General features: G+C 46.2%; 1 protein-coding gene across 8 annotated transcripts in view; it reads left to right on the top strand.

Moving 5' to 3' along the window:
* Nucleotides 1-23,174, top strand: part of TNS1 (tensin 1) — a 1,530,885-nt gene that overhangs the window by 831,472 nt on the left and 676,239 nt on the right. For 7 of the 8 annotated variants that reach the window (XM_069227070.1, XM_069227066.1, XM_069227068.1 and 4 more), the window contains exon 3: nt 583-620. In XM_069227070.1, coding sequence (XP_069083171.1) covers nt 583-620 — 38 coding nt within the window. Of the gene's footprint in view, nt 1-84; nt 460-582; nt 621-23,174 lie in introns of those variants that run through there. The other variant, XM_069227074.1, reaches the window with a different exon arrangement.

Genomic DNA, 23,174 nt, shown 5'->3' with positions numbered 1-23,174 from the left:
GAAACATGCAAAATGTGCCGGGTGGAGAGAGAACAGGGCTCCTACGTGTGTGTGTCGAGCATTCCTCACGGAGTTAACTGGCTGGAAACATGACTCCTGGACCAAGAAGGGGGAGGGCTCCGAGAAATGTGTGTGTGTTTTTTTCCCGAAGTTGAGGACTTCAAAAAAATAGAGAAGAAAATTGTGCAGCCCCTGGGCAGTGTTTGACAGCGACTGGAACAATACTGCGAGCATTCCTGGGGTAACTCAGTCGCTAGTACCTGTGAGCCAGGGACCAGGCTGGGCTTTGGCCAGGGTCCGGGGGTCGCCAGCCACTGACCTTTGGGAAGGACTTGTCCGCACGAAGACGGATTTGTTTTACCTTCGTTCTTGTTTTTTTTTTCTAATTGGTTTCCTTTCTGTATTTTTTTAATTTCCTCCAAACCCGGCTGTTGGGGCGGCGGAGTGCTCAGTTTGTGGGTACGTGTGTTCTTTTAGCGCCGTTTTACCTCCTTTGAGGTCGATGGAACGAAACTGAGGCGAAATATCTAATGTTTCCGTTCTTTGTCCCTTTTTCTCCCCTCTCGTCCTCTGCACTTGAAGTCTGCCAACTCTCCTGCCACAGGAAATGTGAAGCAAAGGTAAGAAACTCGACTTTTGCTTTTTTTAATGCTCCGATGGTTTGTTGTTTCTAGTAATGAAGCTGAGGGGTGGGAGGGGCGGTTTACAGGTTGCAGGGGAGCTTGTTCGCATACATCGCAGTGTGAGAAGGTGAAATCAGTCAGATATTTTAAGGTTTTAGACTCCATTTAAATGCATCATGCTATGTGAACTTTAGGTGAGGGAAATAAGAAAAACGCTTTAGAAATGTGAAGGACAGGTTATCAATTTCACAAGCCAGCCTGTCCCTTTATGGCAGATAAGCCACCCTGTGTCCCAGGGTCCCAGAACCGAGAGTGTCCCCTCGGTCCTTGACTGGTCCTCCAGGGGTCAGACCCTGGACAATCTGTTTTTTAGAAACTTAACTCCTTGGATTCTGAATAAAGACCCTCTTTCCTGGGGCCACAGTCTGGATTTCTTCCTAGGTGTAACCCCTCCCCCGACTGTCCCATCAGGGGTTTGAACACGGGCTTTCTGTCCAGGGTTCAGAAAATGTTCTGGAGTTTCAGGGGTCAGAATACGAAGTGCCCCTAAGGGTCTCTTGATCCCAAGATGCTCCTCTAGGGACCAGAACATGGAATTTTAATCAATCTCTCAAAACCAAGACTGTCTCTCCAGGGATCGGAAGACAATCTGTCCTTTTTGAGTCTCAGACTGTCCATGCGGGAGTCAGAACAGCGACTCTCGCTCCAGGCGTGAGAACCATGACTGTCCCTCCAGGTTTGGGAACCAAGACAGTCACTACATGGGAGTTAGCGCACGGATTGTCCTTCCGGCTCACCGAAACGCAGGCTGCCCATCTAGGTTTCAGAACACAGACTGTCCATCTAGGGGGACTGTCCATATAGGGGTCAGAACACAGGCTGTCCATCTAGGAGTCAGACTGTACACCCAGGGGTCAGAAGACACGCTGTCCATCTAGGTTTCAGACTGTACACCGAGGGGTCAGAAGACAGGCTGTCCATCTAGGGGTCAGAACACAGACTGTCCATCTAGGGGGACTGTCCATCTAGGGGTCAGAAGACAGGCTGCCCGTCTAGGGGTCAGAAGACAGACTGTCCGTCTAGGGGTCAGAACACACGCGTTCCATCTAGGGGTCAGAACACAGGCTGTCCATCTAGGAGTCAGAACACAGACTGTCCATCTAGGGGTCAGAACACAGACTGCCCATCTAGGGGTCAGAAGACAGGCTGTCCATCTAGGGGTCAGAAGACAGACTGTCCATCTAGGTTTCAGACTGTACACTCCAGGCGTGAGAACCATGACTGTCCCTCCAGGTTTGGGAACCAAGACAGTCACTACATGGGAGTTAGCGCACGGATTGTCCTTCCGGCTCACCGAAACGCAGGCTGCCCATCTAGGTTTCAGACTGTACACCCAGGGGTCAGAAGACAGGCTGTCCATCTAGGGCTCAGAACACAGACTGTCCATCTAGGGGGACTGTCCATATAGGGGTCAGAACACAGGCTGTCCATCTAGGAGTCAGACTGTACACCCAGGGGTCAGAAGACACGCTGTCCATCTAGGTTTCAGACTGTACACCGAGGGGTCAGAAGACAGGCTGTCCATCTAGGGGTCAGAACACAGACTGTCCATCTAGGGGGACTGTCCATCTAGGGGTCAGAAGACAGGCTGCCCGTCTAGGGGTCAGAAGACAGACTGTCCGTCTAGGGGTCAGAACACACGCGTTCCATCTAGGAGTCAGAACACAGACTGTCCATCTAGGGGTCAGAACACAGACTGCCCATCTAGGGGTCAGAAGACAGGCTGTCCATCTAGGGGTCAGAAGACAGACTGTCCATCTAGCTTTCAGACTGTACACCCAGGGGTGAGAAGACAGGCTGTCCATCTAGGGGTCAGAAGACAGACTGTCCGTCTAGGGGTCAGAAGACAGGCTGTCCATCTAGGGTTCAGAAGACAGAATGTCCGTCTAGGGGTCAGAAGACACGCTGTCCATCTAGGGGTCAGAAGACACGCTGTCCATCTAGGGGTCAGAAGACACGCTGTCCATCTAGGGGTCAGAACACAGACTGTCCATCTAGGGGTCAGAACACAGACTGTCCATCTAGGGGTCAGAACACAGGCTGTCCATCTAGGGGTCAGAAGACAGACTGTCCGTCTAGGGGTCAGGACACACGCGGTCCATCTAGGGGTCAGAACACAGGCTGTCCATCTAGGGGTCAGAAGACACGCTGCCCATCTAGGAGTCAGAACACAGACTGTCCATCTAGGGGTCAGAACACAGACTGTCCATCTAGGGGTCAGAACACAGACTGCCCATCTAGGGGTCAGAAGACAGGCTGTCCATCTAGGGGTCAGAAGACAGACTGTCCATCTAGTTTTCAGACTGTACACCCAGGGGTGAGAAGACAGGCTGTCCATCTAGGGGTCAGAAGACAGACTGTCCGTCTAGGGGTCAGAAGACAGACTGTCCGTCTAGGGGTACAGAACACAGACTGTCCATCTAGGGGTCAGAAGACACGCTGTCCATCTAGGGGTCAGAAGACAGACTGTCCATCTAGGTTTCAGACTGTACACCCAGGGGTGAGAAGACAGGCTGACCATCTAGGGGTCAGAAGACAGACTGTCCGTCTAGGGGTCAGAAGACAGACTGTCTGTCTAGGGGTCAGAAGACAGACTGTCCGTCTAGGGGTCAGAAGACACGCTGTCCATCTAGGGGTCAGAAGACAGACTGTCCGTCTAGGGGTCAGAAGACAGGCTGTCCATCTAGGGTTCAGAAGACAGACTGTCCGTCTAGGGGTCAGAAGACAGGCTGTCCATCTAGGGGTCAGAACACAGGCTGTCCATCTAGGGGTCAGAACACAGGCTGTCCATCTAGGGGTCAGAAGACAGACTGTCCGTCTAGGGGTCAGAACACACGAGGTCCATCTAGGGGTCAGAACACAGGCTGTCCATCTAGGGGTCAGAAGACACGCTGCCCATCTAGGAGTCAGAACACAGACTGTCCATCTAGGGGTCAGAACACAGACTGCCCATCTAGGGGTCAGAAGACAGGCTGTCCATCTAGGGGTCAGAAGACAGACTGTCCATCTAGGTTTCAGACTGTACACCCAGGGGTGAGAAGACAGGCTGTCCATCTAGGGGTCAGAAGACAGACTGTCCGTCTAGGGGTCAGAAGACAGACTGTCCGTCTAGGGGTTCAGAACACAGACTGTCCATCTAGGGGTCAGAAGACACGCTGTCCATCTAGGGGTCAGAAGACAGACTGTCCATCTAGGTTTCAGACTGTACACCCAGGGGTGAGAAGACAGGCTGTCCATCTAGGGGTCAGAAGACAGACTGTCCGTCTAGGGGTCAAAAGACAGACTGTCCATCTAGGGGTCAGAAGACACGCTGTCCATCTAGGGGTCAGAAGACAGACTGTCCGTCTAGGGGTCAGAAGACAGGCTGTCCATCTAGGGGTCAGAAGACAGACTGTCCTTCTAGGGGTCAGAAGACAGGCTGTCCATCTAGGGGTCAGAACACAGACTGTCCATCTAGGGGTCAGAACACAGGCTGTCCATCTAGGGGTCAGAACACAGGCTTTCCATCTAGGGGTCAGAAGACAGACTGTCCATCTGGGGGTCAGAAGACAGACTGTCTCTTCAGATATGAGAATCAATGGTGTGCCTCCAGGCAGCAGAACAGAGACTGTCTCTTGAGATGGCAAAAACCCAACTGTTCTTTTGGTTTGATACTCTAGACTGTGACTCCAGGGACCAGTTGATAAATTATTTTATTTCATCTCATAACTACACCATCTAGAAGGCTCCCAAATCCCAGAGCGTTCCTTTAGGATTGGGAACTCAGAGTGTCACTCAAAGGGTCAGAACATGGACCGGTCGTTCGTGTCTCAGACCCCAGAAATCGTGACTGCCCCTGCCGGTTTCTGAACCATGACTGCCTCTCCAGAGCATCTCTCTTATACAGATACCGATACCTAACGCAAAATGGTCATTTTAGCCTCATAATCCAGACTGCCAAATCTAGACTATCCGTAAAGATATTACAAATTGGTCAGATATTACACGCTGCCTTTGTAAAGGGCACATAAATATGTCTGAGGTTCACACAGATCAATTAACCACTAGGTCCATCCAGGTCAGACATCCCCAACCTCAGAATCCAGAGTGTTCTTCCTAGTTCAGGAAACCAAACTGCGCATACGGGTCTGAGAACCCAGTGTCCTTTCCATTTTGAAGAAAGTGTGTGTTATCGAAGTCTGAAAGTAGTCTTACAAGTCCAAGGACCATAAATGGCCATCCAGGTCAGAGATGTGCATCTGTAGCATAGGATGTATTATCCGTCCCTGTGGGCCAAATCATGCAAACCTCCCATCTGTGTCTCAAATTCAAGCTTTCCTCCAGGAATCTTCAGGAATCAGGACTCAGATTGGCAGATGTCAAACCCAAGGGCTATCTGTTTTAAAGGTGCATGGCACTGAGTACAAGATGTGTGAGGTGCAGGGCTCTTGAGGCCCCTCACAATGAAGGTCACCAGGTTCACAGGGCATTCAGTTATACCATGTTACCTTGTGGTGCACTGTGCCACACCCCGTCACGTGTTATACCTTGCTGTGTTGTAAAAAGCCACGTCATGACATGTCACGCTCAGGTATCCCGTGATAAGGTTTACTAGGCTATTTTATGTCATGATATACCATGTTATGTTAACCACATTACAATGGCATGTTGTGGGAAGCCATCCTAAGTATTGCCGTATTAAGTTATCATTGTTGTTTTATATATTGTCATACCATTCCGTATTGCTATGCCAAGGTATTTTGTGTCCTGCCATGTTATATTATGCCATGCTAGAGAGATGCCGTGGTATGCCACCTTAAGTTATTACAAGCTACATTATGGTATGCCATATGTCATGATATCACCCTGTTTTATGCAAGGGCATGTTATGAAATGCCATAGTAAGTTCTGCCAGTTTAAGTTGTGCTATACACGTTTTTCTCACACCAAGCTATGTTATACCATGCCATGCTATTCAAGGTTATGCTAAGGTTTGCCATGTTAAATTGTGTGCTCTTACATGCCCCACTGTGCCGTTGTATGCAATGACATGCATGTTAACGTCGCCATGTTAGGTTGCTGTATGTTATTTATGTCATGCTATGCCATATTATGTCATATGCTGCAGTTATCAAGGTTGTAATTACAGACTCTCTAGGTAGTTTACATCCGCATCCCTCGTTTTGCCTGTCTTTGATGCAAAAAAAATATCCCAACTCTCCTCAAATCATGCTCCTTGGCCTTTGCTCTTTGCCATGGTGAATCAACTCGCCACCTTGGCAATGTGTGTTTGCATCTCAGACCCTGTGGTGACCTAGGACTGATAGGTCTGCTTGTGCAACAGATGGATTGATTGGTGGGAGAAGCTTGCAGTGAAAGGCAAGGAAAATTCTGTTTACATCTTGTTGGTAGCCATAAAACCCTCAGCACGCCTCTTAAAATGTTAACTCCCCCAAAACAAGAAATAAAAACTTTACCTTGGAATAATTTAATTTTAACACACTCATGAGCCTAGTGTTTGGATCCACCCTGGGCAATTTTGCTTGGGTCGTGTTCGTAACTCCAAGGAAATTGGCATTCAGTGCCTTAGGAGTTGGCATCCAAGATCGCGTTCCAGTCTTAAGCCAATCCCTATTGAAAGGGATCTCACACCAAACTGCTCAGTAACATTTACAAATTTCTGTTCAGAAAGTTTTTCCAATTTTGTGTGAAGTTGAAGTGAGCAATTTTCCTATAGCATTCCCTGCAGTTCTGCCCAGTTCCAACCATTTCTTGCTGCAACAGGAACACGCGTTGGTCGCCTCTTCCACGGTCAGATGTCTACACTCCAGTATGTTTCACAGTACAGTGGTAAAGTTGTGTGCAAGAATGAGATTCTGCCAAAATTAGGGGACTTGCACAAATCTCGATTTCGGAGTTTTCCAGATGTTGGCTGGTTTGGGATATTATGACAGAAAGCTTGAGGCCTCCTACAGGACTCATCTGTTGCTGACCCACATATGGTACTTTGATTGAATACTTACTTCTTCTGAGGTGACTTTGTCAAGGGCGAAGGGCACACAGCTGTTGGTTCTGACAAACACTCTTGAACCACCTTCAATTTTTTTTCCCAAACCATTTTGCCAGATCCATTTGGTCTGGTTGGGATAGGTCAACGTTTGCGTGGAACATTGGAAAGTGGAAGTGAGGCGTTATTTGTTTCTCATTAATGTCCTAGCGCAGACCCCCATCGCATGACATAGTGTTTCAGAAACATGTAGAACCAGCATTTGAAGATCGTCCCAACAATGAGCTGCAGAAAAAGGGGTCAATATGTTGTTTCCTTAAATTCTGAAAGGTGACTTAGCAATTAGTTCTAGGTTAATGGAGATACCTGCATTTTCCAATTATTATTTCTTCATTTTACTAATTCATCTTTCAAGGTTTATCTTTCTATGTAATAATTTGGTTCTTACATAGTACAACATGAAGAATAGCCTCTCTCCGTGAATTTATGTTTAATAAATAGGTCTGTGGACAACAGATGAGATACTTTTTATGCAACAAATCTATTTTTAGTCACAAACTTAGTGCGGTGTCAGCACGAGACATAGCTCCCAGTTAGCAGAGAGTTTGCATTATAATAAAAGGACATTTAAATCTTGTTTATCTATTGTTTTATTTCTCAGTTCAATAACATTTTAATATTGTCCCAACACCGAATGTAGGGGTTTTAGTGACAATTTTGTACCTTGGGTGAAATTATCCTTTTTAACAAATAGAGAGTAAACGGATGGTTAATTGCGCAAAGCAGGTGATGCCTCCTGGAGGCTGACATAGCGCTTGGTTTCGCGGACACCGTGAGGCAGGGAGATGACTTGGCCCCCAAAAAGGATAGGAAGATGTGATCACTGTGGTGATTGGTGTCCTCCCAGTTATACCATCCCTGTGCGCACCTGAGGAAAGATGGCAAGACAGGACAGCTTTACAAGAAGCTGAACCAAGTAACCCATATTATGCCCCATATTAGGCCCCTCCCTTTGCACTGTCTATTGGAAAGTAATGTAGGTTGCCCAAAAGTGTAACGGCGAAAGGTGCGTTGCACAATTTCGATTTCGTCTCGCAATCATATACAAGACTCCAGAACTGGACTGAGCCGGCTATAGAAACTTACTTAAATTGACCACAGGTGCAAAGCAGATGCCAAGACATGCAGCAATCAAAAATATACAAAACCGTCAAATATGAAAAACAGAAGCAAGACTAGTGTTCCAGTGCGTCAATTATGAACTAGCATGATTGTTAAAAGAAGAGAAAGGTAACTCAAAACTAAGGGCCTGGTTTAGAATTTGGCGGATGAAATACTCCCACAAAAGTGACGGATATCCCGTCCGCCGTATTACAATCTCCATAGCATATAATGGGATCGAAAGACGGCGGACAGGATATCGGTCACGTTTATGACGTTATATTCCCCTCTGCCACGTTCTAAATCAGGGCCTAAATGTCTGTACATGCATGATAGGGCACTCTTTTTTTGCCGTCGCACTTTTTTTGAGTCTTTGTTTTATATACTCACAAAAATTTTTACAAAACTTCAAATAATCTGTATTCAGGATCATCGCAATAGTCTGTTATTATTGCAATTTACACCGGATGTTCATGTCAGTTCTTTATTACATACATAGAGCTAAGATTGATAAGTTTTATATCCACACATTTACCGCTGTGCATTAAATTGGAGTTTTATGTTATTTAATAATATAGGTCCCTGTACCCATAAATTGTTTACAGAACATGTGCAAATTCCTTACAATTTGTAAATAGAAATGGCATTATTTCAAGTATCAGGTTCAGGAATCATGTTTTTACATTTTGCACTTTCTTTGGTGGCTAAACTCCCCCTGCACACAGGAAGCAAATTAGTACCAACTTATACTCACATGTTGAATGATAATAAATGATAGTCCTTTGAAATATCTTTATATCTCATAAGATTGATGCACGAATCAGATGTAGGAGACCTTCAGTGTCACAGATTGCTGATAACACACATACATAGTTGCCTTGATTATTGTATCTGAAATGGCAGACCCGTTGAAACTCCATTTCAGCCACGTTCCTTTTATGAACAATTGTACCTGGAGTAGTAACTGCAAACTATTGCATGATCAAGAGTTTGTGAATTGTCTATACAAGGAAATCAAGGGATTGTCACAATTAAATAGCACACTTCAAGATAAGAAAATATAAATTTGTTTGGATATCTTTGAACCATTTTTGAACCTAGCTATTACTACTGGAAAATTTTTGTATGAAGCTGCAATTTGGAGAGTCAAAACACTGACGGGGAATTACAGCTGAAAGAGGACAATTGGGGAATATTGCAAGGGACCAGGCTTGCTTGGAAGGATGCCTTTATAAGATGGGGCAGGATACAAAAAGTGATGGAGCAATATGCCATGGGTATATCATCCACTGGTATGCTAAGTAGTGAATGAAATAGTATTAGTTCAGCTCTTACAGTGAAAGAGTAAACCCAATAAACACATGTCACACGTTAAGGACCATATTGTCAATATTTTATTATTTCTTGGTGAATGGACTATGAATAAACTACACTGATTTCATGCTCATTTTTAAACTGCGAAGGAGCTAGTGGTGACATAAACTTTTATCAAATAGCCATTGTAGCTAATATAGATTTAGTCGCTTTTCCTGAATTTGATTAAGCCTGGGAACATCTACTAGTCAAGGAGAATATCAAAGAAAGCGATTTATTCCCTTGTGACACCCATTCACAGATTAGCTGCCAAGCTCTTAATGACTGCTTCCCTGTGGATATATAATGTTTTTCTCATTTGAACTAACATCTACAAGTCTTAATATATTTTAATGATTCACATAAAACGTCCGCACCTGCCTGGTGAAAATGTCTTATATCAGTGCTTTCAAAGAAAGTTAAATAGCCATTCGAAAGTGAAGTACATTTGCTTGAATCTATACTGACTGTATGTCCCGAGATGTAGGATAACATTTTAGGCAGTTGACTCACTTGTAAGATACAGCATCTTGTTCACATTATGTTTTTAGGTCGAGCATTGCAGCGCGCATGCGCTGCTTTTCCGACCTGTTGGTATGTATCTGTGCTTTTAGCAACGCCCACCTCACCCCCATCACTACCACTCGTTCGTGGGCTTGCCCTTCAAAAATCCTTTGATTACATTGGTAAATGGTTTACCTTTGTCCCTCCTTGGGGAGGATTTGTTACCCCTTGGCCATCGCCCCTGTTACATGGCTAATTGCACTTTTGCCGATAAGTTTAACTGAGAGTGAACTTCTTTTCCTTTTGTGTATCTCTTCTTGCTGATGCTCATGGTGGCTGTGGAACTGTGAATCGGCTCCCTGATGTGAAAGTGTTTAACTTTCAATTTTCAATTTATGTGGCACGAAAAGTCGGGTTCGGAGTTTATAACGCTAATAGCTCTAACTCGAGCAGATGCGAGACCCATTGCATTGCAAATGCTTGTTATCTTTGGTGTGGGAAATTCATCCACTTTGTCGCATAGGCCACTATCTGCTATCTTATTTCCTAATGGTAGACCATTCCTCTAACACTGGGTAGCCCTGATGCAGAAAAGGCATTTGACTTGGTTGATTGGCACTACTTGTGGGAACGAATGAGTAAATTCATTAAGTGGAAGTTTTATTGCATCTGTATAACTATAGAATTGCCCCCTAGATTGTGGGGGTTGCGGTTACCATGTAGCTATCTGACAAATTCAAAAGAAGGCCTGGCATCCTTCATCTCTTTTCTTTCATTGATGAACTGAAGACCTCACTTGGAGCACATAGGTTCCATTTTAGCTGTTTGGTTGTCAGAGCATATAATTCCTACCCATATGTGGCATTATATACAAGAGAAATGTGTATTCATTTCCCCAGGATTTCTGCATATTACTAATTGTTGGGAGGAGTCTTGAAAGTTTATTTTTTAATTGGTCAAACAATGAATCATATTAAAACAATTGAAGATTATTCGTGATGCACAGGAAATAGATGGTGGTGTTGCACATATCTGCTTTCAAAGTAGTCCAAAAAGTAATATCATGATTGAAGGTAACATTGAAAAAAGAAGATTTGAAATGAAATCCCCAGTGGGGTCATTTGTATCCTACGCTTACTGTATTTCACAAACCATTGATTTGGATTCCAGTCGAACTCCTATTGAAGTATATTTTGGATAAAATGCCTTTTGTTTTGCAATACATTGCATCGATCTATGCTTTCCAATTTTTGTGTTCCCAGAGTAAATATCGTGTTTTCGGTTACATTTTTTGGACTATATTATTGGACTGTCATGGTTCTAACTTTCCACTCTCTAGTGCACATGCATATCTACTAGGGTTTGAACACTCACATAGGGTTGGACACTGGGTCAGGTCTCAGGTGGCCCCCAGTGTGCAGGTCTGAAGGGCAGCACAGTGGGAGCTCGCTGCCCATGGTTTGTTGTTGCACACAGTGAATTGTTGCATGTGGTATATGATCACAAAATTCCCACAAGTCACTGAAACAAAAGTTTGCATTGAAGTTGTGGTTATGCTTAGTTAAAAAGCCTTAGACGGTAACTTTAAAAAAACACACTAAAGGTGCGGTTATGGTTTCCAATTAAACCCCAAAAAACAACAAAATGTGCAAGTTATGGTTAGGACCGCAGTGGATAGCTTGCACAACAGAACCATAATCTGTATGAAAATGTAATGCTTATCACCAAATAATAGCCATACCTATAATGAACAACGCCTAAAGCACTTCATAATTGATACACAATGTAGTTAAATAGCAATCTACACTCAAACTATTACCTTTATAGTCACCTATCATGTTAGGGGTAATTAGGTATCTAATCTCATCTCATCTTTAGGATTATTTGAGTCATTTGCAATTGTTTCTGGCTCATCAAGGTTGACGTCAAGAGCATTGCATTTGATTTGCAGAGTTAATGGCCAGTTATGGCTACAAACCAAAACTATTGAAATTTGCCAGATATGGGTATGTACACCCCAGTCATGTTCTGCTTGTGACCTCAAATATGACTTCGCCTCTGGCATGTTACCTTACATGCATGTTACACAAGGGCTTGCAGCCTCCGCATTGCTCATTATGTGTAGCCTCTGCATTGCCCAGTGCTTGCAGCCTCCCCAATGCTCATTCCCTGCAGTCTCTGCACTGCTCAGTACTTACAGCCTCCTCATTGCTCACTGTGTGTAGCCTTCTGATTGCTCAGTCCTTGCAGCCTCCTCGTTGCTGAGTCATTGAAGCCTCCTCGTTGCTGAGTCATTGAAGCCTCCTCGTTGCTGAGTCATTGCAGCCTTCTCATTGCTCAGTGCTTTCATCCTTATCACTGCTAAGCCCCTGCAGCTTCCTCATTGCTCAGTGCCTGCAGCCTCCTCAATACTGAGTCATTGCAGCCTCCTCATTGCTCAGTGCCTGCAGCCTCCTCAATACTGAGTCATTGCAGCCTCCTCATTGCTCAGTGCCTGCAGCCTCCTCGTTGCTCAGTACTCACAGCCTCCTCATTGCTCAGTGCTTGCAGCCTTCTCGTTGCCAAGTCCTTCCATCCTTCTATTGCTTAGTCATTGCAGCCTCCCCATTGCTCTGTCGTTGCAGCCTCCTCATTGCTCAGTCCTTACAGCCTACTCATTTCTGAGTCCTCGTAGCCTACTCATTGCCCAGTCCTTGCAGCCTCCTCATTGCTCAGTCCTCACAGCCTCCTCATTGCTCAGTGCTTGCAGCCTCCTCATTGCTGAGTCATTGCAGCCTCATCATTTCTGAGTCGTTGCAGCCTCCTCATTGCTCAGTGCTTGCATCCTCCTCATTGCTCAGTCCTCACAGCCTTCTCATTGCTCAGTGCTTGCAGCCTCCTCTTTGCTGAGTCATTGCAGCCTCCTCGTTGCTGAGTCGTTGCAGCCTTCTCATTGCTCAGCCCTTGCAACATCCTCATTGCTCAGTGCTTGCAGCCTCCTCATTGATGAGTCTTCACAGCCTTCTCATTGCTCAGTCCATGCAGCCTCCTCATTGTTGAGTCATTGCAGCCGCCTCATTGCTGAGTCATTGAAGCCTCCTCGTTGCTGAGTCATTACAACCTCCTCGTTGCTCAGTACTTGCAGCCTCCTCATTGCTCAGTACTTGCAGCCTCCTCATTTCTCAGTGCTTGCATCCTCCTCAATAATGAATCATTGCAGCCTCCTTATTGCTGAGTCATTGCAATCTCCTCATTGAGGATTCATTTCAGCCTCCTCCTTTCTTAGTTCTCTAGCACCCTCATTGGTCAGTGCTTGCACACTCCTCAGTGCTTGCAGCCGCCTCAATACTGAGTCTTTGCAGCATCATCGTTGCTAAGCCATTACAGCCTCCTTATTGCTGAATCATTGCAGCCTTTTCATTGCTCAATCTTTGCAGTCTCCTCATTGCTGAGTTCTCGCAACCTCCTCATTGCTCAGTGCTTGCATCCTCCTCATTGCTGAGTCATTGCAGCCTCCTCATTGCTGAATCATTGCAGTCTCCTCGTTGCTGAGTCATTGCAGCCTCCTCATTGGTCAGTGCATGCACGCTCCTCATTGCTTGCAGCTGCCTCATTGCTGAGTCACTCAGCCTCCTCATTGCTGAGTCCTCGCAACCTCCTCATTGCTGAGTCCTTGCAGCCTCCTCAATACTGAGTCCTTGCAGCTTCATCATTGCTCAGTGCTTGCATCCTCCTCATTGTTGAGTCCTTGAAACCTCCACATTGCTCAGTGCTTGCAGCCTCGCCATTGCTCAGACCTAGCAGCCTCCTCATTGCTCAGTGCTTGCAGCCTCGCCATTGCTCAGTCCTTGCAGCCTCCTCAATGCTCAGTGCTTGCAGCCTCCTCAATACTGAGTCATTGCAGCCTCCTTGTTGCTGAGTCATTGCAGTCTCCTCATTGCTGAATCATTGCAGCCTCCTTATTGCTCAATCTTTGCAGCATCCTCATTGCTTAGTCCTCTCAACTGCCTCAATACTGAGTCCTTGCAGTCTCCTCATTGCCCAGTCCTTGCAGCCTCCTCATTGCTCAGTCCTTGCAGCCTCCTCATTGCTCAGTGCTTGCAGCCTCCTCATTGCTGAGTCCTCGCAGCCTCCTCATTGCTCAGTGCTTGCAGCCTCCTCATTGCTGAGTCCTCGCAGCCTCTTCATCGCTGAGTCCTTGTGGCCTCCTCATTTCTGAGTCCTCGCAGCCTCCTCATTGCTCAGTGCTTGCAGCCAAGCCTTGAATACTCAAGTACCAGGTACAGGGCCGGCTTTAGCGCTGATGGCGCCCTGTGCGACAGTCTTTTTGAGCCCCTGGCCCCATGGCCACCTCCTAACATTTCCTCACTACCACCCGGCAAATGTGGACCTCGTCTCTCCATAGCCCCCGACCGTCCACATACATTCGTTTTATAGCGCTTGTAAAGACTGGCTTCACTAACCCACTCATATATCCACATAAAATATAGTTCTGTCTTTGCAGCAGGCACATTAACCCTCTGCGCTACTTTATGGCAAGTCAAAGCTGCCAGTAGACTAACGATGACATCTCTCTTTCAAGCAGGAACATTAACCACAAGAGGTATCTTTACATTTTAATTGCTTCCTGGAGGCTGGATGCACAAGGAACTTTTCAGCAAGTGCTTTTAAATTGCAAGTTTCGACCTTGCTAAATACAGCGCCCCCCTCCAATCCAGGTCAGCACCCGGTGCAGCCGCACCGCTCGCACCGCCCTAAAGCCGACCCTGACCAGGTATTTAAGCCTGAGATTACTGCAGGATCAGTCCTCAGAAGCTCTGAGCAGGTTTTCTCGGGTGATATCATGAAACGTTCATGACATGCACGTTCCGATCCATAGATAAGAAGGGTGTTGCCTGGGTTTGTGACCTTTCACCTCAAAACGAAAACGCTCTGTTTGTCTGCATTCGAAGCCCAAAAAATCTGCATGCCTGCCAAGAACTCGCATACGTTTTTCAAAGTTGATTATAAACTGGGAAAGATTCCCTGTGTTGAAGCCCCTACCCCGCCTTTGATGTATCTAACCAGTTTTAGAAAAGGTGAAAACGCAGCAATGACCGTCCCATTCAAAATGTATTTCCCGATGTGTTACTGACTCTACCCCATCCCTACTCGCCTCGTCTAGAAAAGTCTCTGCACAAAACCAGCACACAATAAGAAGTGATAGAAAGAGGCGGATTGCTTATTGGATGAATTAATCCATTTTAAAAATCGGTGTGTAATCCTGGGTCACATACTGCAATCCTGATGATTTAAATCAGCGCCTCGGGAGGGAGGTAGCACGCCTTATTTAGCGCTTTATGAAATGCTACAAATCTTTAAAAAATGTTTTAAAACTTATTTAATCGTTAGCAAACGTTCCCATTTTCAGATAAGTGAAACAAAGCCATTGCATCCGGACCATGTGATAATTCCACGTTTAGTCAATTTAGCCGGTGCGGGCTTTAGGGGGGTGCGGTGCTGACCTGGATTGTGGGGGGGCACGGACCTCAGGGGGGCGCTGTGATTAGCAATAATTTAGGAAACTTGAGATTTAAAATCACATTCTGAAAAGTTCCTTGTGTCCAGCTTTTAAGAAGGAATTAAAATGTTAAGATACCTCTTGTGATTAATGTTCCTACTAGGGAGAAAGTGGGAGTTTTGTGTAGGGACAGCTTTGACTCGCCATAAAGCAGTGCAGAGGGTTAATGTGCCTGCTGCAAAGAACACATCTGTATTTTATGTGGAAATCTGAGTAGATTAGTAAAACAAGCCTTTACCAGCGAATTAAAACTATGTGCTAGGGGGAGCTATGGAGAGATGAGGGGCACTTTTGCCACGTGGTAGTGAAGGAATCCAGGAGACAGTCATGGGTGGGGGGGGCAAAAAAGATCATTGCACCGGGCGCCACCATCGCTAAAGCCAGTCTGTTACTCAGCCCAGTGCTTAATTTAAGCTTGTTGTTTCCGGTGTTGAGCACGGACATTGAGGGCCGAACACTTATTTAGCCGGCGCTTATTCTTCTGCCTCAAGCATTTGCTGCGAGCAAAAGATACATATAAGAAAGACAGAAAAAGAGAAAAATGAAAAAACATCACAAAGGGAGAAAGCAGAAAGCTGCGAGAGTGAGCTGAAGGGGCAGGGAGTGCCTGTAAATGGATTGAAGAGGCCCAAGATGGCGTCAGGATTACGCTGCCTCAGTATTCCCTGTTCCCACATTTAATTGCAGCTGCCAGTGTTTAACAGGAGGGCTTTGGGCACCGGCACGTTTTTATTTACAAATTAAGCACTGACTCAGCCCCTATATAATAATATCTCTCACCGGCTAATGCTGAGCGGCGAGCAAACAGTACATTACACAGATATGAAGTGGACAAAAGCGAAGAGTAGAATTCCTTGTTTATGTAGATGATAAATTAACCCACTTATTGTCCCCTATTGTTGAAATGTCCAGTTTTAAACTTAAGAGAAAAGCATCAAGTATCTATATATATATATATATATATATTTCCAAATTTGCTTTAAAACTCGAATATCTGATTCAGTAAGTAATGCCATAGTCATTTAACATTTTGGTTGTAATTAAAATCATTAAAAAAAACGAATTTCCTTCTTCACCAACCTCTTGGCCATTTCTTAAGAAAAGAGTTAGACGTTGTGCAATTGATTGCATCGAGGCCAAATGAGAGATGGTTAGTATCATTTTTTGAGACACAACAACATGTTGATTTAGACTTTAATTTGGAAATATCTTACTCCTAGACAAGACGTTTTAGTGAAATATGTTTCTTGCTCTTGTAAGAAACATTGTCCATAATCATTGGCCATATCCCCAGTATAATGTGCCAACAATAGCTCATTCTAACCACAATGCATCGATGGAGCAAGTTTCGTAATCATCAAGTGCGATTTCCATAATAAAAGTTTGATCTGTGTCAAAAAATAGTAATCTGAGATGTTATAACATTCAAAGGCATTAAGTAATATACCAGGTACCCTAGCTGTATACACCTTTCAAAGAGCATCAATTATCTGCTTGCCTAATGGGCTAAAAAAAAAATCTTAGAAGAACATTGGAATGTTGAGGGCTCCATTGCAGACAATGGAGTGCTCAGGGCTTTTACTGGCTGATAAAAGCCCCAAGCGTCAACATTCCAATGTTTTTTTTTGTTCAAAGCAACAGCTGTGAACAAAGCCTCACTGAGCCTGAGGGGATTTTAATCCCCTATGGTGACGTGAGGAATTTGTTTTATTAAATAGACCATTCTGCCCTCTAGTGGCAGAACGTTCTAACAGCCTTAGAACCTGCCGTAGCGGGCTCTACCGGCCATTAAAGGCCCTCTCCCTTGTTAAAGGCCTTCTCCTTCGGCTCGGGCCTTTAACGCGGGAGCGGGCTTTTAATGGCCGGTAGAGCCTTCTACGGCGGGTTCTAAGGCTATATTAGATTATCATCTACAATTGTGGTTTTGAGTTCAGGAAGCTCTGAATTAAAAGCCCTAAGTAAGTATATTGAGGCACTAATGCTTTGATAAAGTAGAACATTATTATTATTATTATTAGTAGTAGTAGCAGTATTCTAAGTATTACTAATATTCTTATTAATAAATATTAACAATACAACTACTACTAAAAGTACTCATTTATTTATTTATAATAACTTATTATAAAACAAAATCACTACATCTAATACAAGTACTGCAATGACTACGATAAATAATAAAAAGAAAAACACAGGATATCGCAGCCCTTGGCCCTCTCTGCAGCAGAATGCCCCCACCGCCCCCCCTGAAGTAAAGCCAGCTACACCCGTGGTTGTGCAGCCCGCGTGCGGGCACGAGGCTTGCACAGGGCGCTCCCTCTACAAAGGAGCGGCCCCTCGGTCCTCCCTCTCTACCTTTCCGCATTCCTCGGGGCTCGGAGAGGTGAGCCCGGCTCCGTCCCGACATGCCCGGTGGCAGCAGCTGAGGAATGCCATCCATCACGGCCGCTGCCTGCCTACATGGGCTCTAGGTGGGCTCCTGTGCCCAGAACAGACACACCTGGGTTTCCAGAGGTTCAGTTTTACCTTATTTTGCTTAAAATCAGGCTGGCCACCCTGTTGCTGGACCAGCAGCACGGCTTGAGATAATCAGGAAAGGTTAGGTTTGCAGGGCAGACATTCTGTAAGAGAATGTGGTACTTTCAGTGGTTCCTAGCAGCGTTCATGTGCAGCAGTAACCGGTAGCCACAGTTCTGCAGATCCATGGGACAGGAGCGACTCTTGCCTGCAGTACGTCACTCTCGAGTGGACAGGTACACATTCCAACAAAATGGTACCAGTGACTCTTGGCACTGTAGTACCTGAATGTATCCGTTCCATCACTTCTTAGCAGCATGGTCATCTTTTAACAGAGCAGTACTGACAGCAGGAGCGCCCGTCCTTTAGGAAGGAGGGGCCACGCCCCCCACCTTTTGCCCCTCATGAAGAGTGTCTGTCAGGCTGTACAAAGGTCAGCCTGACAGACACTCTTCATTTTCAGCTCAGACAGCCAGGAGTGGGTTTGGGCAGACTCCTGGCTGCCTGCCCTGAACTTTGCTGGGCTGAGGAGGTCACAGCTCCCAAGGGCGTGACCTCCACAGCTCAGCAAAGGTGCCTCAAGGCCCTTCCCTGGGTGATGAGGACCTCGAGGCTGAAGGTAAGTGTGTGTGAGTGTGATATTTTAAAATGAATGTTTGGTGCGTGCGTGCATGTTTGAATGTAATGAGTGTTAATGGATGTGCGTGCGTGCGTGCGTGTGTAAAAGAATGAGTGTGTGATGTTTTAAAATGAATGTTTGGTGCGTGCGTGCATGTTTGAATGTTATGAGTGTTGTTAACGGATGTGCGTGCGTGTGTGTGTGTGAGAATGAATGAGTGTGTGTGTGTGTGTATGTGTGTGTGTGCTTCCCACTGCCCCCCTCCCTCCTAAAGCTGCCGGCCGCCACTGACTGACAGTTCTCTCTTGGGCAGTACTGTCACTTCTCAGCAGCATTAACACCTTTTACTGGGGCAGTACTGTCACTTCTCTGCAGCATTAACATCTTTTACTGGGGCAAAGCTGCCACTTCTGAAATGAGCAGCTAACCATTTCACTAAGAGGTACCAGGACTCCTTGTCAGGGCTGCAGATCCTTTTAACCGAGCAGTACCATATCTCCTCAGCAGTAATAACATCTTTTAATGGGGCAGTACTGGCACTTCTCCATATGCTTAAAGTTTAATCATATTTAAACTTGGTACTGGCCCTTCTGGCCAGTACTACTGTCAGTGTCGGCTCCTCTGTTATGGCAGAGGAGCGTCGCTCCCCTGCCAGCATAGGAAGCGAAAAATAAAATGATAATAACAGTTTTATTATCATTTTATTTTTCGTCAGGAGCCGAGTCCTGGGGGCGAGGCCATAAGAAGAATGGTGAAGGAGTGGTGGGCACTGCTGTCAGTGCGCATGTCGGTTTGGCCGACTGTGTTAGGATGGCCAAACTGACATGCGCACTGACTTCTCCAGCCCAGCCGCGTTGCCGGGTGGTGATCAGGCACAGGCTCCCAGACCCCGATGGACAACAAAAACAGCCTGCTCTGCCCATTCCCGACGCTGCTCTCATGGATATTACCAGCATGAGGGTAGCGTCTGGATTGACCATAGGGGAGTCTAGGACCCTCAGCCTGTGCACAGCAGAACAGCAGCGAGCGGCAGAGAAGTGTTTTTTGTTGTTGTTGGTGTTTTTGTTTTTTGTTTCATTTTTGCCCCCTGCAACCCACCTCCCCCTTCCTCCCCTCCCCCACACCTTTTCCCTGACACCAGCTGCTTCTGACTAGTGTGATCTTACTAAGACTGGGTCACTTTAACGCGGCCATTAAATTCTCTTTATAGGGCAGTGCGGGTAATTGTGAGCAGACATACAGTTTTATATGGAAGCGCAGCCATACCTTTATAACTCTCAGGTACTTTAACTTTAAAGGGGATAATATCTTCGCTCCTACGTCCTCTGCAGTGCTCTTAGTAGGACAGCAGGGATATCTCTCTGCAGCCCCTCAGGTTTCTACAGACCCGTGGTACAATAACCAGAACTTCCAGGCCTTTTCCTGCAGCCCCAGGTGCTTTGATTAGGACCAGAGTGCTACCATTCTGAGGTACTTTACACAGGACGGTACTTTCACTTTTCTGAAGAGCTGCAGTATTCTTACTCACACAGTGCATGCCTTTCTCCGCAGCCCTGAGAGGTCTGGACAGGGCAGTACTTTCACTTCTGTGCGCACCCAGAGTGCTACAGTCCTGAGCTAGGTTACACAGGACGGTACTTTCACTTCTCTGCGCACCCAGAGTGCTACAGTCCTGAGGTACTTTACACAGGACAGTACTTTCACTTTTCTGCAGATCTGCAGTACCCTTACTAACACAGTGCATGCCTTTCTCCGCAGCCCTGAGAGGTCTGGACAGGAGAGTACTTTCACTTCAGTGCGCACCCAGAGTGCTATAGTCCTGAGCTAGTTTACACAGGACGGTACTTTCACTTCTGTGCGCACCCAGACTGCTACAGTCCTGAGCTAGTTTATACAGGACGGTACTTTCACTTTTCTGCAGACCTGCAGTACTCTTACTAACACAGTGCGTGCCTTTCTCTGCAGCCCTGAGAGGTCTGGACAGGAGAGTACTTTCACTTCTCTGCGCACCCAGACTGCTACAGTCTTGAGCTAGTTTACACAGGACGGTACTTTCACTTTTCTGCAGACCTGCAGTATTCTTACTAACACAGTACGTGCCTTTCTCCGCAGCCCTGAGAGGTCTGAACAGGACGGTACTTTCACTTCTGTGCGCTCCCAGAGTGCTACAGTCCTGAGCTAGTTTACACTGGACGGTACTTTCACTTTTCTGCAGACCTGCAGTATTCTTACTAACACAGTGCATGCCTTTCTCCGCAGCCCTGAGAGGTCTGGACAGGACTGTACTTTCACTTCTCTGAAGCCAGGTAAAGTACACTGAAATGGACAGGACAGGTCCTTCTCTTCTGCCTATTAACAGTGTTAAAAGATGCCAGATCTTTCTCCGCTGCCCCTAAGTACACAGTGCGTGCCTTTCTCCTCAGCCCTGAGAGGTCTGGACAGGACAGTACTTTCACTTCTGTGCGTACCCAGACTGCTACAGTCCTGAGCTAGTTTACACAGGACGGTAATTTCACTTTTCTGCAGACCTGCAGTATTCTTACTAACACAGTGCATGCCTTTCTCCGCAGCCCTGAGAGGTCTGGACAGGACTGTACTTTCACTTCTCTGAAGCCAGGTAAAGTACACTGAAATGGACAGGACAGGTCCTTCTCTTCTGCCTATTAACAGTGTTAAAAGATGCCAGATCTTTCTCCGCTGCCCCTAAGTACACAGTGCGTGCCTTTCTCCTCAGCCCTGAGAGGTCTGGACAGGACAGTACTTTCACTTCTGTGCGTACCCAGACTGCTACAGTCCTGAGCTAGTTTACACAGGACGGTACTTTCACTTTTCTGCAGACCTGCAGTATTCTTACTAACACAGTGCATGCCTTTCTCCGCAGCCCTGAGAGGTCTGGACAGGACTGTACTTTCACTTCTCTGAAGCCAGGTAAAGTACACTGAAATGGACAGGACAGGTCCTTCTCTTCTGCTTATTAACAGTGTTAAAAGATGCCAGATCTTTCTCCGCTGCCCCTAAGTATTTTCAATAATGCAAGTGCAGAGGTGTCTCAAGAGCCCGGCAGTACTTTACTAGGGCACTATTGGTACTTCTCTGCTGCCCTGAAGTTGTTTGAAGTGGGCACAGCCAGAACTGAAATTGCTCATATTTCTGCAAAGCCTAAATATTTTTAGGTTGAGCGCGCTTTTGTGGGATTTTAACCACGCCCGCTGCACTCCTATCACTTTCACGCGTTTGTGGGTTGCCTTTCACAAATCCTTTGTTATCATTAGTGAATGCTTTACGTTTGTCCCGCCTTGCAGACTGCCCATGTTACATGGATAATTGCATACGTTTGACTGCGAGTGAACTTCTTTTTCCTTTTGTGTCTCTCCTGCGCACTCATGCTCATGGAGGACGTGGCGCTTTGAATCGGCTCACTTATGTCTACTAATGTTTTACTTTTCATTTTCAATTTATGTGGCAAGAAAGTCCAGCTAGGAATTTACAACGCTAATAGCTCTGGCTCGAGCAAACGTGAGACCCGTTGCTTTGCAAATGCTTGTTCACTTTTTAAGTTGTGATGTTTGAAACTTCTGACATCCGCATTTGCCAGTGGGTGAGTTGGCTCGTAAAAGTGTGCTTGAACTGAGTTTGTTAAAGATATATTTGCTCTGTTAGCTCCGGTGACCCTACAGGGTCTTCCCAGACATCATTTTTGGGATACTTTGAATTATGGAAAAACTCTGGCCATGTCAATAAAATGACGCAGCAGTTCTGTTTACGTGCAAGCTTTCCTCGGCCGTGACCCTATGGGCCATCTCCTGTGAGCATCCTGAGGGCGAGAACTACCTGTGCTCAGCTAGCCTGTCCCTCCAGGCCCTGATGCACCCAGCTGTAGAAGGGTGAAGGCACATGGTTACAAGGGCTCCCTCTGCTGCTTGGGGACCGCGCCCACTTAAAACGAGTCCCTAGCAGGAAAACCTCCTTTATATCGAACCTGCGGCACTTTCTGTAATCACAAATTGTTTTGGAGCACAAAAAAACACCAAGGCGCCTGTCCATGTTCCAGTGCACTTAAACATTACAATGTGTGTGCATTACTGTTAATAATTTGTGGCCAGTCGACCAATGCGTCTGCCACCCCTGGTGTACTAACCGATGCCGCCTGGGCCTAAAGTGACAGCTTATGGACTTTATGGGGTGCTTCCAGGAAAAGGGGGAGGGCTGCCAGAAGTCTGTGGAAAAACAGGCCCGCAGGACGCAAAGTTTTTATTTTTGTTTTCCAGTCCGCGCGCTGTGAGCAGTGATGTCATGGCGCGTTGATGAACACGCGCTCTGACCCAGCCACGGATGTTTTACAAAAACAAGTGACTTTTTTTCCCCTATTTTAGGAATGCCTAAGCCATGGTCTATGTAAACATCGCTCCTCCAGTTTTGCTCTTGGCATTTTTTTCTTTTCCTACCCACGTGAAGAATAAAAGAAAGAACAGAGGTTACGGCGTGTTGGAACGCGCAACCTGTAGTTGGAAAACATTTTAGAGAAAACAAAAGCGGCAGGAACTCAGTCTGTCCCGGGCGGTGTGTGTGCGTAGGAGGTAAGGGCTGCTTACCCGGCCTTTGGGGCGGCGGGGTGAAAGGTTTACTTAACACAACACCTCAGTGTGAGCCCCGCCGCACCTGCCAAGTTTCTCTCACTTGCCACTGAGTTACAGCCAGTCATTCCCCACGTGTACAGCCGAGGCCAGTGTGTCGAGGATAATTCCTTCCATGGCGGAGTGCGATGACATTTCACTTGTTTATTGTGTGTTTTTTGTAGCACAACTCCACCACAGC

The sequence above is a fragment of the Pleurodeles waltl genome, chromosome 3_2, assembly GCF_031143425.1.
Source record: "Pleurodeles waltl isolate 20211129_DDA chromosome 3_2, aPleWal1.hap1.20221129, whole genome shotgun sequence".
In the NCBI taxonomy this organism is placed as follows: Eukaryota; Metazoa; Chordata; class Amphibia; order Caudata; family Salamandridae; genus Pleurodeles; species Pleurodeles waltl.
The sequence above is the reverse complement of the archived record's forward strand: the minus strand, read 5'-3'. Positions and strand labels throughout refer to the sequence as shown.